A 19,712-nucleotide genomic window follows, 5' to 3' on the forward strand; every position below is an offset into this window, starting at 1 on the left:
AAGTAATTAATTTCTTTGCCCCTGTGGGAAAAATAGTGCTTAAATTCACTGTGTCTGTGGAGCAGAGGTACGGAGGTGGTCCAGAAGAGGATGGTGGTGTCAGAATGTATTTGCATTTCCATCTGTTTTCCTCACACCTAATGAGACCCATACTGTTTATTGTTTTGCCATTTGGAAAGAAATATACATGTTGGCAGCCATGTTGGAAGTCAAGGGAACTTTTTTTTTTTTTAAATAAAAGCACTTAAAGGATCCTAGCAAGATCTTTTTCTCTAAATACAAAATGTTTAATGATGCTGTATATATAAAGCCAAGATTACTAAGAAATAACATTTTCCATAAGGGAAAAAATATAACTAGATAGTATGTAATATGATGTGAAATTAACATCATGTTAAATTTTAAACAATCAAGAGTCAAAACTTACTCTGTAAGGCACGCCCACATCAACTGCATCTATTAAGCCTTCAGGTCAGTTGACACTTTTTTTTTTTTTTTTTAACTTTAGCAAGTTCCAAACTGGAAAGACAAGGGTGTTGCCAGTGGAGGTTGAGGTGAAATGAGAGGTAGGCAGGTTGCCACCACTGCACGAGCCAGCATGGAGGCGCTGCGGTTAGTGCATTTCATGTCCATGAACCCCATCCCTGTAAACAAGGGTTTCAAAATGCATTTTCTGTTTTTCAGGATGAATCTTCAAGTCATGAATGTAACCAGCGCACAATCCTTCTTTATGGAGTGGGCAAAGAGCGTGACGAAGCCAGGCATCAGCTGAAGAAGATTACCAAAGATATTTTGAAAATCCTAAATAAGAAGAGCACCACAGAGCCAGGGGGTAAAGCGCACTGATGCATTTGCCCCCATCATGCTGTCTGCTGTCTCCCCCCTTCAGCACAGTCTTTATCCAAGTCATTCTTGGTACTGTCAGCAAAGTGTTTCCTCTCCCCAATGACTGTCACATTGAAATATGAATAAGCACACTGAAATTTCATGGCCTTGGTTCCATTTATAGTAATCCTTGCATTAAAGTAGCACCTTCTCTAGGTAGATATAGGTGATTTTTATTTGCTCCTCCTTTTTTCAAATTTCCTAATTTTTTTCTTTTCTTTCTTTCTTTCTTTCTTTTTTTTTTTTTTTTTGGTCTTTTTAGGGCCACACCCGTGGCGTGTGGAGGTTCCCAGGCTAGGAGTCCAATAGGAGATGTAGTTGCTGGCCTACACCACAGCCACAGCAATGCAGGATCTGAGCCGTGTCTGTGACCTACACCACAGCTCATGGAAGTGCCAGATCCCTAACCCACTGAGCAAGGCCAGGGATCGAACCCACAACCTCATGGATGTTAGTTGAGTTCGCTAACCCCTGAGCCACTAAGGGAACTCCCCAAAACTTCCTAAATTTTCTACAGTAGTCATAACATGAAGCACTGAAGAATGAGTTGGAAAACTCTTCTTCTGGACAAGGTTCATTTCCCCAATTACATTACTTTTCAAGTCTGTAGTTTGCTTTGGGTACTCATATTTATAGGATGATTAAAAATCATGATACTGTAGTGGCTGATCTTTCTTATGATATTCCGAAGAATGATTGTTCTAGGTAGTGGAGGATACCCACATCTCCAAAAGATTCAAGTAAAAAGGAAATTGGGTCTTTGCTCATTAATGCCAATACTTGTAATACTATGCCAATACTTGTAATACTCTTTACCCAAGCTTTTTTTGTTGTTGTTGTCTTTTTGCCTTTTTCTAGGGCTGCTCCCATGGCATATGGAGATTCCCAGGCTATGGGTCAAATTGGAGCTGCAGCCATCGGCCTACACTACCGCAACTCAGGATCCGAGCCGTGTCTGCAACCTACACCACAGCTCACGGCAACGCCGGATCCTTAACCCACTGAGCAAGGCCAGGGATTGAACCCGCAACCTCATGGTTCCTAGTCGGATTCATTAACCATTCAACCAGGACAACCTCTCCACAAGCGATCTGGTCTTTAAGACTTTAATTGGATGAATTACTAGAGGTGATCCATACTAGATCTTTCTTGCAAAAAGATAACAGGTATAACCAATGCCTATAGATTTCTTTCCTCTCTATCAGTTGTTATGTACATACAGAAATAAGGTATGAGGGTTTCAGTCTGAATGCTATCTGATGAACACAGTGGGAAGACTACCTTTGTATGACTTGCATCACATTCCCTAACTCCCTTCCGTGGTCACTTAAGGAGCTTGTGCTACACTGGCTCCATGGGCTTATGGAAGGGAAATGAAACCCTGTTGGTATTGGCCTGTCCTTGAGATTGAGGAGAGGGGAAGCAGTGCTCTAAGAGAAACTGTTGGTCTGTTGTTTTAAGTTTTGAAGCCCTGCAGCTAGCTAGCAAAGGATATTTGAAACTACTTTTCGCATATTGGGGAATGGAATGGGCACCAGCTCCTTTAGAAGGTTCAGTAATACCTGCTTCACCTAAATTAATTTTAGAGAGTCTTTCTAGCTCCTGTGAAAGTTTTGGGTTTTGGAAGGCTGAGAGGAGTGGGATGGGGAAGGAAGCAATGTGGTATTCTTTTCTGCTGAGTCTACTTCCTTTACAGAGAGTTTTTTTTTAATGCCAGACTATTGTCTATCCTATCTTTGTTCCAGTCTCTTACATAGTCAGTTCTTGCTTGTGAACTCACCAGGAGACAGTTATTGTTGTTCCATGCTAATTTTGAGACAATGATAATAGATGCACCACTGAGAGAGGGGCTTCTTCGGTGGAGATTTTTGTCTTTCCTACATTAGCTAAAATTCCTCAACCAGAAATAGGTTAATTTGGGATATAGTGAGCTGCATTCTGATAAACAGTCCTAAGTTTAAATCTCTACTTAAAACCCAGTGTGCTGGTAAGGCAAGAAAACAGAGGTTGTATTAACGTGTATTTAATTTCTGGTAACACATAAAAACATGATTCTGAGGAACTTATTGGGAGTGCTCTCAGGTCAGCTAGGCCTTACGGCAGGTTGGGTGGTGGTGGGGATTTATAATCTAAAGTTGAATTGACATTTCTATTGAACATGGTCAAATCTCATTTTATGTTTACATTGAAGAATTATCTTTGCTTGTCAGTGTTGTATCTTTTGAAAACATTAACAAAGCTTACCATCACAGCAAAAGCCAAAACTTCAGGATTAGAGATTTTTTAAAAAGGAAATCCAAAATTAAGCAACAAGAGAGCCATAATACATGTTTTGAAAGCAAATTAACATAAAACAGATCTATGCATTATTAATTTGAAAGCAAATTAACAGAGGAATCTATGAATTATGGCTGTAGTGTTACTTATGTGGATGTCATTGAAATGAATATTCTCTGAGAACCATCACTAATTTCTTAGATTTTTCTTTCAAAGTGAGTGTAGATTGCCAAGACTCATTTGCATCTTTTTTTATATGAGGCTATAAGAATTTGGCTATGTGTAAGTAAATAGAGCCTATTTATGTAAACAAACCAAAAAAAAAAAAAGGCATTTATGAACTCTAATGCTGCATCTACTTCCTCCAGTCTGTTACTTTTGCTTGTTTATTTGTTTTGGTCACAGAAAGGACAATAAAAAATGCATTAATTTTGCTTGTAAAGCATATGGTACCTAAGACTCTTGCTGTAAACTTTCAGCCTGGGATCAATGCCGTTAGTAAATGAAAAAGCAAAACTTGGATATTTTAAACATGCCCATGATGTGTGGGCAGCTATATTGAAGGCAAAATTCCACACTTGTACCTTTAGACTAGGTACTGGAAAACAAATGGGTTTAAGGAACTTCTTAGTTCTTACTCTCTGCATTATATTCGGTGGTGTTTGACAAAAGTGATATGCAATCTTATACCTTATGTTACTCAGAACCTTTTAAAGTCTACGTTTGTTTGTTTCAGGAAGCAAAACAGCCTAGGTCTTTTGCTGGTCTTTTGCCCCTAAACCATAATTGCTTATTGTTGAAAGAGAAGTCTCTTTCCTTCTAACATTGTTTTCTGAAAACTTTACATTTGCAATTAGCAGGACCTTTGGGGTTTAGTGAAATTGTTCCTGTGTCTCTAATAGAAAAACATCTGTAAAATGACCTTTGATCTCTGAAATTAAACTTTCCCAAATAAGATGATGTGAGTGAGAGGGCTTTTGGCTCAGGAGCCTTTGAGTACTTAGGGTCAGAGTGTTGGAAATGATTATATTCTGTATAATCCAATATTTCCTTTCTGTTTTTATGCCCCGCCCTTTTTTTTTTGGCCTTGTCTGTCATTAGAAGCTCCCAGGTGAGGGATGGAACCCACACCACAGTAGGGACCCAAGATGCTACAGTGTCAACACTGGATCCTTAACCCAATGAGCCATAGGAGAACTCCTTGTTTCTAGATTTGTATTTGTAACACACAAATATATTAAAAAGATTTTAAAATAGGACCTCAGTATTTCTGGATCTTATCCTTAGAGCTATTAAAAGCAAGAGTCCCCCTGGGATGAGCTGTATTTATAATATTTCTTGTTGGAATTTTCTTCAAACTTCTTCATGCTAAATTGACAAAGGTAGCACTTTTCCATTAATGTAGAGAGATTTAATACCTTCCTACCTAAAAAAGTTAGGGATTGTGTAAATTTACTTTTTTACATACTAAACATTTGGGACTCTCCCAAGAAGATGCCAGTGAAACTTCCTATTACATCAGTGTGAGCCTGGGTGATTTTTTTTTTTTTTTTTTTTTGCCATTCATTGTTGATACTGAATTTAAAAAGTCAGTGGGTGAGAAATGTTTTTGGAGGGACTTCTCATTAATAGCCAAAATCTAGGCATAATACAGAAGTTGATTTTTTTTTAAATAAATAAATTTACAGCAACATGGATCCCTCTCAGAAGCATCATATTGAGTGAAGGATGCCAGATGTAAAAATAATATATTGTATGATTCTATTTATATAAAGTTCCAAAGTGAGCAGTATTAACCTAGGCCTTCGGAGGTCAGAATCTTGGTTCACTGGGGAGGGAGGAGTGACTACAGGAAACTTGAGAGCTCTTCTGGAGTTTTGGTGTGTGATTTTTTAAATTCGAGTTTCATTACATGAATTAATTTATTTTTTTTGAAATTGAGTGAGTGTGTACACATTTCCATGTGTGTATGATACTTCAATTTAAAAGTATCCATTAAATCGGAGTTCCCGTCGTGGCATAGTGGAAACAAATCCGACTAGGAACCATGAGGTTGCGGGTTCGATCCCCAGCCTCACTCAGTGGGTTAAGGATCTGGTGTTGCCGTGAGCTGTGGTGTAGGTTGCAGATGCATCTCAGATCTGGTATTGCTGTGGCTCTGGCGTAGGCTGGCAGCAACAGCTCCTATTAGATCCCTAGCCTGGGAAGCTCCACATGCTGCGAATGCAGCCCTAAAAATACCAAAAAAAAAAAAAAAGTATCCATTAAATAGTCAAGAGCTTCTATTGAATAGAAAATAATGTATCTATTGTGTATTTATTTAGTTGGAGATGAAGGACAAAAAGCCCGTAAGAATAAACAGGAAGCATTTCCAACTCTGGAGACAGTGTTCACTAAACTTCAACTCCTTTCATATTTTGATCAACATCAAGTGACATCTCAGGTAGACATTGAAGCTGTTTTATTTTGCATTGGGGGTATTTCCTTAAAAATCTCTTTCATGCAGTATGTTTTCAACCTTGGTGGTTTTATTTTATGGAAGCATAACATACTACTGAGTAGCTCAGTTTTAAGTGTCAGTTGTCTTCCTCAGATGCATTAGTTTTTATCATGGAAATATTTTTACCTTATAATAATCAACACTATATAAAATAATCTCTAATGCGATACTTATTACATTTTAGTCCTACATTACTATTGATAACAGAGATAAAATACTATGTGATTGAGAAGAAACCAAGTCTTTTTTTTTTTTTTTTTTTTTACAAATTCATTGGTAGTCAAATAAATGTCATCTGGAAATTAATTGGCACTTAGAGTTGTTTTGTCTTAGGTATTTAGGTCTTGATCTTAATGAAAGCTTGGTTTATTTCTTCAAATTATAGTTATTTTAAGGATATTATTTGTACATGGTTTTGTTTTCCATAGCAATATGTTTCAACTTTCTTCTAAGTAGTATCACATATAAATTCACACTTCTTACCTAAAAATTAAAATAACTTAATAAATAACAGTTATTTGGAATATTGATCTTACAGCTACTTTCACCTTTTATTTATGTGTTTATTTTTGGTTTATTTCTTTTTGCATAGATCTCCAACAATGTGCTGGAACAGATCACAAGCTTTGCATCAGGAACATCCTATCATCTCCCATTGGCTCACCATATTCAGCTCATCTTTGATCTCATGGAACCAGCACTGAATATAAATGGACTAATTGACTTTGCAATACAGGTGTCAAAGTGATCCTATTTCTCTCATTTTTAAAAAAGCAAGCCTATTAGGCATTGTGCAAGTTGTATATAACTGTGTGTGTGTGTGTGTATGTATATTTATATGTGTGTGTTGTCTTTTTTGGCTACCCCATGGCATATGGAGTTCCCAGGCCAGGGATCAGATCTGAGCCACAATTGCAACCTATGATGTACCACAGTTGCAATCTATGCCATTGCTGCAGCTGTACCAGATCCTTTAATCCATTGTACCAGGCTGAGGATCGAACCTACATCCTGGTGCTGTAGAGACACCACTGGTCCCGTTACACTACAGTGGAAACTCTGGAATTATACAATTTAAATGAGCCACCAATGCATTTTTTTTTTTTTCCCACTGTATAGCAAGGGGGTCAGGTTATCCTTGCATGTATACATTACAACTACATTTTTCCCCCAGCCTTTCTTCTGTTGCAACATGAGTATCTAGACAAAGTTCTCAATGCTATTCAGCAGGATCTCCTTGTAAATCTATTCTAAGTTGTGTCTGATAAGCCCAAACTCCCGATCCCTCCCACTCCCTCCCCCTCCCATCAGGCAGCCACAAGTCTCTTCTCCAAGTCCATGATTTTCTTTTCTAAGGAGATGTTCATTTGTGCTGGATATTAGATTCCAGTTATAAGTGATATCATATGGTATTTGTCTTTGTCTTTCTGGCTCATTTCACTCAGTATGAGATTCTCTAGCTCCATCCATGTTGCTGCAAATGGCATTATGTCCTTCTTTTTTATGGCTGAGTCGTATTCCATTGTGTATATATACCACATCTTCCGAATCCAATCCTCTGTCGATGGACATTTGGGTTGTTTCCATGTCTTGGCTATTGTGAATAGTGCTGCAATGGACATGCGGGTGCACGTGTCTCTTTTAAGTAGAGTTTTGTCCGGATAGATGCCCAAGAGTGGGATTGTGGGGTCATATGGAAGTTCTATGTATAGATTTCTAAGGTATCTCCAAACTGTTCTCCATAGTGGCTGTACCAGTTTACATTCCCACCACCAGTGTAGGAGGGTTCCCTTTTCTCCACACCCCCTCCAGCACTTGTTATTTGTGGATTTATTAATGATGGCCATTCTGACTGGTGTGAGGTGATATCTCATGGCACCAATGCATTTTTGAGTAAATGAGACATTCTGAGTCAACAGTATTCAACTAGCATTTTAATTGCAGCTATATTCATAGTTTTTAATTAAATGCTTATAATTGGTGCTAAAATATAATAATAGTCACTTTAAAATTTGAAAGTTTTGCAAGTATTCTTTTTTGTCTTCTATATTTTGCTTAAGCAAAGGTGAATGTTTGCTGCTTCTAATAGAGTATATTTTAGGTACGAGGAAAAAAAAATGAAAGCTTACTCATTGTTCCACTATTTTTCTTATACATATACTTGAGTTCACTTACTATGTTATTGGTGAATAGAAATAAAACTTGGTTTGTTTTACTTATTCTATTGGAGGTATTAGCTTTGTTAATAAAAAGAAAATAATGATAAATAACTTCCATTTTAATAAAAAGTCAGAGGTGGGGATGATCTTCCCTGAAATTATCCAGTCTAGAACTTTGGGCTACTGTAAAGTCTTGGTAACCATTTCGGTATTGGATACTTCCTGATTGCATGGACCATGATATCTAGACAGGGGAGAAGCTCTGCAATTTGATAAAGGATTAAAAGTAAAAACCAGTTTGATGCTGAGATTGTAGCTGTATATGTATATAGGCCTGGGGCAAGGTAAGGAAGGAGATCAAATAGTTTTAGAATGACAGTATATCTGTGGTTTGTCAAAATAAATGTTCCTATTTGTTTCAGCAGCTACATTTTTATTCCATTTTTTCTCCATCTTAGCTCCTAAATGAACTGAGTGTTGTGGAAGCCGAACTGCTCCTGAAATCCTCCAGCCTGGCAGGAAGTTATACAACAGGACTGTGTGTCTGCATCGTGGCTGTTCTCAGGCGATACCACAGTTGTCTGATCCTGAATCCTGAGCAGACAGCCCAGGTGTTTGAAGGGTTGGTATATCCTAGAGTTTGTAGTTTGTGATGAAATCTTACAGTGGTTTTAAGAGAAAAAATCACACTGTTTGTTTCGTAAAATGTTATAGTTAAAGAATACTTGCCCCAGGAAATTTTTTATTAGAAAGGAGATAAAAGCACGAAAATTATCTCTGCCCACCTGCCCACTTTTCTCCCTAGTTGCTATCATTTAAGCTACCCAGCATCCTGGCTTATTATGAATGGTGAAGATATGATTGCTTCTTTGTTCATGTAATTTCAATTTCTATTTGGAAACTCCAATACCAAATAAGCTTTACCTACATAGCATCTTACGGATTTTCTTTTTCAGTATCATTCCTTTTATAAATTAAGGAATTTTTTTTGACAAGAGTTAATCTAGAACAAATGACTTTTTCAATCGTTCATCTTTGTCAGTTTGTGTGAATTGTAGGCTAAGGTTTACTCTATTACTGTTAGACAAGTTGGACTAAGTAATTACCTAATATCACTCCCTTTAGAGGCTAAAGTTATTATACTTCTCTAGTAGAGAAGTTTATTTCTGTGCCTCTTCTCTATTTATACTCATCTTTACCCACAAATATAAATTGTTTGTATTAAATGTAAATATATTTTTTTGTTTATATAGGTAACAACCAATTGAATCATCCACTTTTCTTAATTGCTGGAAACTTTTGCTGTAATTTACAGCTTTTAACAGTTGCCTGCATCTGCTCATGTCAATTCACAGAGCTTGGGATGCCATATTGCTGGGTTGTTTTGTTTTTTGCATCATTTCTTAGTTCTACCTCTGGTTTTTGTGTGATCCCAGTGTCCTTCTCAGCCTTGACATGCCAGGTTCCCTCCAGCTTCCCTCTGTCTCCTGAACAGTGGAGGGAGCTCTAGGTTGGGTTCTGGAGACCTAAGTTCTTCTTTTGGATCTGTTGTGAACTAACTCTTTGCCTCATGGGCAAGTTTCATCACCCTTCTGAGCCCCCAAGCCCTCTTTCTAAAATGAGGAAATTGAATCAGATGATTTCTAAATCCATTTTCAGCTTTAATAATCTGAGTCATCAGTGACACTAGTGCAGCATTACTGACCATGTAGCAGAATGCCAGATGGTAGTGAAATTAGGCACACAAATAGGTGGATGGACCAAAAGTAAACATGTGTTTACTTCTGTGTTGTATGAACTCTGGACAAAGAGGCCATTCTCTTGATTCGCAGAAAGGGGCACAGGATTGGAGTAGTAATGGTACTTTGAAACTGCAAGTTTTATAGTGAACTTAACTAAAAGAGGGATTTTAAATTCTTATTAAGGTAAATGAAATGTTTCTAGTTTAGATAAACAAACAGAATGTAACCTCAAAACCATGAATTCCTCAATTTCATGCTAGAACCAGCTCATGGTCTTGAAAATGAACTTCCTAGATTGACTGATATGAAGAAGTTGCTCCTTAACAAAGTGGTGGTTATAGGCCCTTCACAAATTTCCTGAATTTCTCAATCTTTTTCTTGAAGTGAGATCCTCTCCTGCAACCTCTCTTTGGGTTCTAGTCACATAAACTTTACTGATGGATTCCTTCATACATATCTTCTATGTGGAGGAATTTCTTTCATATTGTTAATTGTATTTCTGAAGTTTTTTATTTTATTTTTATTTTTTAAATTTTTAAATGATTTTTATTGTTTTCCATTATAGTTGGTTTACAGTGTTCTGTCAGTTTCTATTGTACAGCAGTGTGACCCAGTCTCACACACACACACACACACACACATACACATATATATTCTTTTTCTCACATTATCCTCCATCATGTTCCATTATAAGTGACTAGATATAGTTCCCTTTGCTATACAGCAGTGAAGTTTTTTTTTTTTTTTAATTTAGTGTTTCAGTATCTTAATAGAAAACTGGTATCTTATTTAATTACTTACTATTGCTATAATGATTCGTGTCAACCGTCCTTTCTCCTTATTCAAGTAATACGTGGACATATTCTCACTCGAAGAGAGTCAGACAACATAGATATTAGCAAAATATGCACCTCATTTCTTCATATGTTTTTCTCCTTAGATTGTGTGGTGTGGTAAAACATGTTGTGAACCCCTCAGAATGTTCTTCCCCTGAAAGATGTATCTTAGCCTACCTCTATGATCTCTACGTGTCGTGTAGCCACCTCAGAAGTAAATTTGGAGACCTCTTCAGGTGGGTAAAAGAAAGGCAAAAGAATAGGAGTAGAATGGTGCCCATATTTGTTTGTGGACTAACCAATGTTATCATCCTTTTTAATAATGAAATTTAATTCTAATCATTATCTGCCAGAATTCATATTGAATTGTCTTTCACTATAGCTATAACCTCCTCTTCCAAACTACTATGCCTGTTTAGCTCTGATTGCAATTTTAAGATAAACTTGAGGAAAGTATTCTGTATTTTGTGCTTGCTGTTATCTCCCTTGGAATCCTGTTTCCCACCCTTTGCATCATTCCTTTCTCTCAGCATTTGCTTCTCTGCCTCTTTGACCATCCTATTTCAGATAGTGTCCCTGACTTCTTGTTATTCCCTGCCTCTTAGCATATGCAACACCAACAGGTAGACAGATGCTAGAAAATCCATATTTATTTATTTAATGTTATTTGAGGAAATTTAGATGTTTAATTGTAAGTAGGGGGAGGGAGGGAAGGAGAAGGTAGTAGCTGGCCAAATAAGTTTGGAATCTAGAAGCTGACAAGGAAAGAATGATCAATTGCTGTTTTCTTTGCTTTCTCATGCCTTGCATCCAGTGTGTTCTAAATCCTTTGAGCTCTGCCTTCCAGGTACATCTGGAATCTGGCCACTCTTCATTGCTTTGCCCCTCCCACCATGTTCATCTCTTGGTTGGACCATCACCATTACCTTCTCCCAGATTTTCCCACTTGGACCCTTGACTCTCTTGAGCATATTTTCAACATATCTTCTAAAGTTATCCTTTTGAAACAAGAATGACTTGTTTCTAATGGCTTCTCATGTACTCAGAATAAAATTCATAGTTCTTGCCTAGCCCTCAGGATCTGTTGGTTCCAGTCTTGCCTTTTGTCTCTTTCCCTCTGTTAACTTCATTTCAACTGCAGGGACCTCCTTATTGGTTTCCAGACACTCTAAGCACACTCCCATCTTGGGGCTTTTGCACACTGTCATCTATCTGGTAATGCTTTCCCCTGTTACTTAACTTGCTCACTCCCACAGTTCATTCAGAGCTTGACTTCCCTGACCAGCTTATTTGAAATAGCATGCCCCTCCTCCCACTCGCTGTCATTCTCTGAGCTTGATCATCTCCCCTCCACCCCGCGCATTACATGTTTGTTTATGGTCTGGCTCTTTTCTAGAATGTAAGCTTCGCGAGAGCAGGAACTTTTTCTAATTTCTTCACTGCTCTATCCAAGTACCTTCAAGAGTGTCTGGCTCATAGAAGGAACTACAAAAAATATGTTGTGTGCACGACATATGCCCCCCCCCCACAAATTCATGATATTTTTAATGCTATTGGTAGCGAGAAAATGTGAAAGTATGTCTTCATGAAATGAATTAGGTTTCAAAATGATCCCTTACAGAATGAATATTTGAGTGAGTCTTAGGAAACATCTTTCTGCAGAAATGATGTAATAATAATAATACCCTGTATGCTTCTATTACTTTACAGAGAGCTCTCAGTTTCAGTTTACATTTTCAGAGTTTTCTCATACATGATTTTGTTCTTGCAACAACCCTGCTTTTAATAGTGAACTTCTCAAGAAAACTACAGTAGCACATGTGACTTCTCATACTCCTCAGGATAGTAAATTATGTTAAATTAGTTAAATTCAAGTAACTTGCAGTGGATGTGTGGACACTTAGGAGACCAACAATGAACCAAGGGGTCCCTTAGCATCAGTACATCAGTACTGTGGTGCATCACAGGGAGTGACCTGTCTAGAGTTTCCTGGATGAAGGATATAGGAGGGAATTATAGTTCTCTTGGGAAACCTTCTAGGCAAGCATTATTTATATTTCGGGATTAAAAAAAATGGTTAAACCAAAGCTAGGTACGCAAAGAGATTTCTGTTAGTATACTAATAAACCAGAATTGGTGATTGGATCTGAAACACCATCTATAAAGTTGTGTAAGAATATTATTTGGGAGAGATAGCACTAATCACATCTACTTCTGATTGTGCCAAGTATTATGCTGGGATATTTCCATCAAGATCTTTAATCCTCTCCACAACCACAGGAAATATAAATGATTTTTTTCTATCAATCATTGTTCTCATCACATATTAATAAATGATGAAACCTAGATTTGAGCATAAATCAATTTTAGCCTCAAGAGGTGTGTTGCTTTCATTACTCTACCAGGTTTTTCTCATGCATGCAGCTTTAGAAGGAAAATGTCTGATTTTTTTTTTCTTAACTCTGTATATGTCTGCATCCGAGAGTGCTAAGAATTTGAGAGTGACCTTGATGACAGCTAATATTTTATTAAAACATAGAGCTCACCTGGAAAGACTGTCATAAGTGAAATAGCCTCTAATGAAGGGTGTGGAGACTTCACCATGAATCACAGAGTTCAAAAAATGAGAGGAGGCAGGAGGGCATAAAGTGGAGAGAAGTCTCTATACTAATAGAAAAGTGAGGCTGCATCTTGCCAAAATTAAGGAAGAAAAACAGACTCCTTTTGATTTTTAAAGACAGACATGGATAGATTGCTAGAATTTAGTGAAAAGTTGAATAAAAAGCTGCATTATTTGCAGAAGTCTATTTCCTTAAACACTCAATAGTATCAGAAGGTAGAGGAAACCAGTGTCATGATATTAGGAAAGGAACCAGCAAAGAGTAAAATTTGTTTTGGTTTCAGTTTTAGTTGAAAAATGAAACACATTAAGAACTACTGCTAAGTGAGAGTATATGAAACATTGAGTAGAAAGCTTAGGGAAGGTTAAGACAGGGAAAGAGGGGATACTTTAAAAGCACTGAAAACTGTATAATGTCTATCATTTTGAATAGGTCATGACTCCAGATTGCAAACTTGTATCCTTCAGCAACCATTGTCTTTTTAGAAAAGATATCTGTGCAGAAAGAGTATAGGAGATTGCTACCCTTTAATGGGTGGCCTTGATCCTCTCTCTCGGCCCAGTGCTTCCCAAGCATATTTGGCAATTAGTTTTACCTGGGACAGTTTTTTAAACCTACAGATTGGGTACATCTACAGTGAGGCCCAGGAATCTTTAATTTTAAACACCCTGGAGGTGATTCTGAAAGAGGAAGTCTGAAGCCACATTTTGGTAAACATTGAACTGCACAGTGTCTGTTTTCTTAAAGCAGTTGTCAGTGGTAACAGTTTAGTATAAAGAGCTTGTATGCCTTTCCATTTTTGAAGAAGTGTTCCCTGGCTACTGTTTATGTAGCTACACATAAGAGTAGGACATGTGTCCCTTTGATCACAAGTAAATTTGCTACCAAAACTTAATCTACAAAAGACTTTTCTGTTGCTGAAAAGAGCCCTTGAATAGAGAAGGTGAAATGTTGCTCATAGATTTGTCATCCACAGCAAGTGGGCAGGAATAGCCAAGTGTACATGGAATCTGAGCTTTTGAGATCCGATCCTCTTTCAGCCTCAGATGCAGACCAGGATTAGATGCTTTCTATTTCCCCTTGTGTACTTCCAGTATACTGTATCTTATTCAGATCGAATGCACTGAAACATGAACTGTTTTCATTTGGGAGACCAGGGTCTTCAAATTCTCTACGTATTGCTGAGAAACCCAATGTGATAAAATTGTAGGAACAACATAATAGTTTCTTTACACTTATTTGTGTATTACCTGTAAGCCCTACTAGGATTTAAGCTCCTTGAGGACAGGGAGTAAGCTCCTCTTTCACGTACCAGAGAAGCCTTGACACATGGACCTCCCCAGATACATCATAACTAGAGGAACATATTAACGGGATGTATGGTTAGGACTAAACACCCAGTTATTCCTTATGCACAATCTAGTCCTTTTTTATTATGCTTAAGTAATAACACTCTCCAACCACTGTTCAGAGACAGTGATTGGAAACCTTAGTAAATTATTTTATTTTTAAAGCATGTAAGAGGTAGAAAATATTTAGAAAATAATTAAGATTAATACCAAAATGTCTTATTCTTGTTTTGTTCTTCCACCCATTCGGTAACTATTTATTGAGCAACTAGAACATTCCGGGCACTGTATCCAGTGCTGATTATTAAGAAGTTGGAATCAAAACCCCATAATATGAACCTTCTCTAGGAATACATTATAGTCACCGCCATTTAATCTGTCCTGGAATGGAATAACTTTCTAGTTATTTTAGTTTTGTTTTGTTTTCTAACTCTTCTTCTTGTAACCTCAGTAGTGCCTGTTCAAAAGTAAAGCAAACCATATATAATAATGTGATTCCTGCAAATTCTAACTTGCGATGGGATCCAGACTTCATGATGGATTTTATTGAGAATCCCTCAGCCCGTACCATCAACTACTCAATGCTGGGCAAGATCCTTAGTGACAACGCGGCCAATCGCTACAGCTTTGTCTGCAACACGCTCATGAATGTATGTATGGGCCATCAGGATGCTGGAAGGTGAGCTGGGGTTCATGATTAACTACATACTTGTTGCATTGGTGCCACTTGGAAATTAAGGTCTTTAATAATTTCCTAAGCTTGACATTCATCTTTCATTTATCTGTCTTTAAATCTTATTTTATTCCTGAATTTACCTCTGCTTTATTATGTGATTCTTTTACTCTGGCTTATTGCTCTAGCATGAGATGCTCCAGAGAAAATGTATCAGTTTTCTGATCCACCCACTAAAACATATATAGTAAAAATGTACATAGTTTGAAAACACTGGCCTGCCTTTTAATTTTTTAATGCCCTTAAAAACATAAATTTGTAGGTCAGATTTGTTCATAGAGCTGAAAATGTTAATTGACATCAGTATTGTTATTAGTTTTTTTTTGGGGGGGGGTTGTTTGTTTGTTTGTTTTTAGGGCCACACCTGTGGCATCTGAAGGTTCCCAGGCTAGGGATCTAATTGGAGCTACAGCTTCCGGCCTCCGCTACAGCCACAGCAATGTGGGATCTGAGCCGCATCTCTGACCTACAGCTCACAGCAACACCAGATCCTTAATCCGCTGAGTGAGGCCAGGGATCGAACCCGCAACCTCATGGTTCCTAGTCAGATTTGTTTCTACCGTGCCACTATGGGAAGTCCAGTATTGTTATTGGGTTTTTTGGTTTGTAGTTAATGTTACTATTTGTTACTCAACATTAAAGATTAGAAAGCATTTAAAGACATTTCCTTTCCCTTTTGCTCCAGGTTCTACTAGGTTATTTGACAGTTGGGTTTTTATTATATCCTTAATCCAAGAAAGGAATGCCGTGTTTGATGATATTGAAATTGTGTGTTAAATTTACCACATGTGAGTATTTCTCTTCTGTTACTTTCTCTCTTTTCCTCTTTCTAGGATTAATGACATAGCCAATTTCTCCTCCGAGCTGACAGCCTGCTGTACTGTTCTCAGTTCAGAATGGCTGGGAGTCCTGAAGGCTCTTTGCTGTTCTTCAAATCACGTGTGGGGGTTTAATGACGTACTTTGCACTGTAGATGTAAGTTTTCTTTTTCATTTAAAAATTCAAATGTGCAATCGATTATTTAGCTAGTAATTTTTTTAATTGTTTCAACCCATAATTGAAATATTGTGAATTTTTTCTTCTTTCTCTCTCTGAAAGCAATAAACCAGAGTGTGGTTGCCAAGGATGAAATAAATGAAAAAAGTCAAAATAAATAAAATAGCCCAATCTACAGCAGAGATAACAAGAGTTTCCTTGTTTGTTAGCTGACATTTTTGTATAGCATCTCCTCAGAGTGGGTTCATTTGTGGTTTTCATCAAGTACCTTGGGTTCCTCATGGCATAGGACGACATTTAACTAAAGCAGTTATATTCTGAAGACAACCACTTTGTTCTCTTAGGATAAGAAAAAAAAAAATCTAAGCTTATAAGTCATCAGGATATCAAAGCTCAGATTCAGAGGGATGTCCAGTCTTTTTCAGTGGTTGTGTCTGGACGCTTATGAAAAGTTATCCATTATTTATCACAGATCTCCTCATATCGCATCCAGGATGTGTGAATTTCTTAAGATTCCCTCTTGATTCTTTATTTCTGCCTGTCAGTTCCATCACTTCTTGGAATAATTTGTGTTGCATATTATTGTATCTCACATATAGGAGAACTTTATAAATTTTAAAAACTGGCTCCTGGTTGAAGCTTTGCTTCCTAGTTCTGGTATCTCAAGACCAAGGGGCCAATCCTACTCCATTCTGTGGGCGTCTAAGATTTTATACATATCAAACTCCTATCTGTGGCCTGATCTTCCAGGCAGAAAAGACCCAACATTTTATCTTTAGCATAGTTCCTTATCATCTCAGTTGTTTTTGGTTTCACTTTACCTTCACTTTATTCCCCCATCTGTAAAGTTGGAATTAATAATTGTATGAATGTCCTGATGGTGTGCTCTTAAATGAAGTGATCTTTGTAATTTGCTAACTATAGTTACTGGACAACTTAATATGGAGTCTGCTGTTATAGCTATTTTTCTTAAAATTTCTCTGCCACAGTCTTTTGAGATCTCTAAGGGGGTATAGGTTTAAGGCTAAAGAAAATAATTTTTCTCCCATTCTCTTCTCTTTCTTTCATTCTCTCTCTCACTCACTCATCTTCACTCTTTCTTCTTTAAATTTGGAAGTTTGGTAAGAGTTTTCAAAGTTATTTTTAAAGCTAATTTGATTATATTACACAATTGTTATTAGTGATTCCTGAAAGGAGCTCCAGACATTATCAAGTCTTATTTTTCAATTGGGGAACTTCCTTGTTTTCCCTTGCTTCCTAAAGGTCTTACCCTGCAGTGATAGATTTACTGCATTCTGCTAAAAAGGTGAATTTATGGTATATCTTTTAGGGATTTCTTGATTTTTGTTGCTTTATTGCTTTATTTTTCAGTTATGTGCACTCAAGGTAAAACTTAATATCTTCTTAAAGCATTGGGATGTGGGTAAACCTCATCCTTTGTCTTATAAAGGAGAAGGAGGCCTGGAGGATGATAATCATAAGTTATTTCGCTCTCAATTCATTTTGGGATTTGAGATCTTATTGGTATTGCCTACATTCTCTTAGATATTAATCTTAGATACTACTTAAAAGGGTTTTAGATATTAAAACGTGTCAATGTTTTTCTTGAAGGTGAGTGACCTTTCATTCCATGATTCATTAGCTACTTTCATTGCTATTCTGATAGCACGACAGTGTTTCTCCCTGGAGGACGTCGTGCAGCACGTCGCACTTCCCTCTCTCCTAGCTGCAGGTAAGGCTGCATCCAGGAACCGTGATGTTTATTTGTTGTCTCGGTTTCTAACTATTAAAAGGCGGTGAAATTAGTATTTAAGGGAACATGCACTAGACAGTGATATGGCATCCGGGTAGAGATGGTAGAATTATGATTCCTGGAAGTCATATGGATCTCTACAGAAAAGGTTGGAAATGACTATGTTAGTGCCTGTTTTTAAGGAAGCACTCAGGTTTCTCAGGAAAGCATAACCAGTGGATTACTTTTTTGCCATTAGGGGCATTTATTTAAATTAGTCCAGAAGATGTAGCATCATAGAAATGCAGAAGACATGGCCAGCCTCAAATATGTTAGAAAACTTGCTTTTAAAATCCCTCTTTCCTAGCTTGTGGAGATGCCGATGCGGAGCCTGGGGCAAGAATGACATGCCGACTCCTGCTTCATCTCTTCCGAGCTCCCCAGGCCTGCCTATTACCTCAAGCAACTGGTGAGCTGACAGCTGAAAGATTTCTCATGACGTTTTCATTTGGAGCTATGTGTTTTAAATTGACCAAGTAGGCTGTCCATTCTGTAACTTCCTCCCTGATACCAGTGGGCTTGCTTCAGGTGATGAAGGAATGGGGTACAGCTGTTGAGAGCGTTGTCATCACCTTCATTTACGCAATATCAGGATGTATTGAGAAACTCACATCAGGAGTTAATAAACAATAAAAATACCTCTGCTCTTCAGCCAAGCCATACTGGTGGGCAGTATGATCCTCCAGTATACTGTGTTTGTTGGTTATGAACCACACCAGAGCAGCTTAGGGCAGTGATGACTCATTTATTCTTTTACTAGGGTAAAAGGAGTAAGCTAAGAGTTCCACGGGTGTTAGTGCAGTCTGTGTCTAAAGATCATTTCCATGTATGTGTGTGAAAGAGAGAGAGAGAGAGAGAGAGAGAGAGAGAGAGAGAGAGAGAGAGAGAGAGAGAGAGAGAGAGAGAGAGAGTGTGTGTGTGTGTGTGTGTGTGTTGGGTGGGAAGAGGGAGTAGGAGAGAGGGAGAGGCAATCAGTGGAAGTGGATAAAAGTCCTTATTTTTTGATACATCTCTCTAAAGAGCACAGCCATTGTCTTAATAATTAAAGAGAAAAGAAGGAATACTGGCAGAGTTTCTTAGTGAATCCATGAAGCATCAATTAAAGCTAGCTAATAACAATTAAGTGCCCAGTGTCTAACAGTGAAAGGCCCTGCTGACTGTAAATGGTTACAAAAGATTGTTAATGATGGTGATGAGGCTATGAAAGGTTTGTTGTTTATCTCATAGGCAAACCTTTCCCCGGAATAAGATCATCCTGCGATAGACACCTCTTGGCCGCTGCTCACAACAGCATTGAAGTGGGAGCCGTGTTTGCTGTCTTAAAAGCAATTATGATGCTTGGTAAGGCTATCCTGGCACTCAGCCTTGGTGAATCACCAGGAACTGAGGCAAAATAACTTGTATTCAGATTTAACTCTAATTAATATTCTTAGAAACATGTTTTGTTTGTTCTCCTGGAAAATGTTAGCTGGCTTTTTCCAAATTGACATTCAGATGGACTCTGAGAAGTCTTCCCCTTACCTACAATTCTGGGGGAATTTGAATATAATCCTTTTTTTGATGGCATTTTAACTGCGGATATATCATTCTAAAGTCATATAGATCCTTAAACCTACAGGGTTGTCTTGATGTCATTTGATGGCAAAAGTTTCACTTTGTGATGGACACAGTTGACTTGGTAATCTGTTTAAAGGTTTAAATTTTATATAATATTCCAGGACTAGAACACCAGAAAATTTGGGTTTTAGTCTCAGTTTTTCTGCTTTCATTGTGACCCTGAACCTGTTTATATTCATCTGCCTTAGTTTTTTCATGAATCACG

General features: G+C 37.6%; 2 protein-coding genes across 5 annotated transcripts in view; one reads left to right on the forward strand and one right to left on the reverse strand.

The window, feature by feature from the left end:
* Positions 1-19,712, forward strand: part of MED12L (mediator complex subunit 12L) — a 352,961-nt gene that overhangs the window by 262,902 nt on the left and 70,347 nt on the right. For both annotated transcript variants that reach the window (XM_047784689.1, XM_047784699.1), the window contains 10 exons: positions 685-832; positions 5,487-5,605; positions 6,255-6,398; positions 8,280-8,443; positions 10,504-10,635; positions 14,821-15,048; positions 15,936-16,077; positions 17,710-17,830; positions 18,198-18,299; positions 19,118-19,231. In XM_047784689.1, coding sequence (XP_047640645.1) covers positions 685-832; positions 5,487-5,605; positions 6,255-6,398; positions 8,280-8,443; positions 10,504-10,635; positions 14,821-15,048; positions 15,936-16,077; positions 17,710-17,830; positions 18,198-18,299; positions 19,118-19,231 — 1,414 coding nt within the window. The remainder of the gene's footprint in view (positions 1-684; positions 833-5,486; positions 5,606-6,254; positions 6,399-8,279; positions 8,444-10,503; positions 10,636-14,820; positions 15,049-15,935; positions 16,078-17,709; positions 17,831-18,197; positions 18,300-19,117; positions 19,232-19,712) is intronic.
* The window catches only part of P2RY12 (purinergic receptor P2Y12), a 47,845-nt gene that overhangs the window by 10,814 nt on the left and 17,319 nt on the right, over positions 1-19,712 (reverse strand). The window contains exon 2 of one of the 3 annotated variants that reach the window (XM_047784735.1): positions 428-768. The exons of 1 other annotated variant lie outside the window; for it this stretch is intronic. The gene's annotated coding sequence lies outside the window, so the exon portion shown is untranslated. Of the gene's footprint in view, positions 1-427; positions 1,078-19,712 lie in introns of those variants that run through there. One more of the 3 variants, XM_047784742.1, reaches the window with a different exon arrangement.

The sequence above is a fragment of the Phacochoerus africanus genome, chromosome 1 (genome assembly GCF_016906955.1).
Source record: "Phacochoerus africanus isolate WHEZ1 chromosome 1, ROS_Pafr_v1, whole genome shotgun sequence".
In the NCBI taxonomy this organism is placed as follows: domain Eukaryota; kingdom Metazoa; phylum Chordata; class Mammalia; order Artiodactyla; family Suidae; genus Phacochoerus; species Phacochoerus africanus.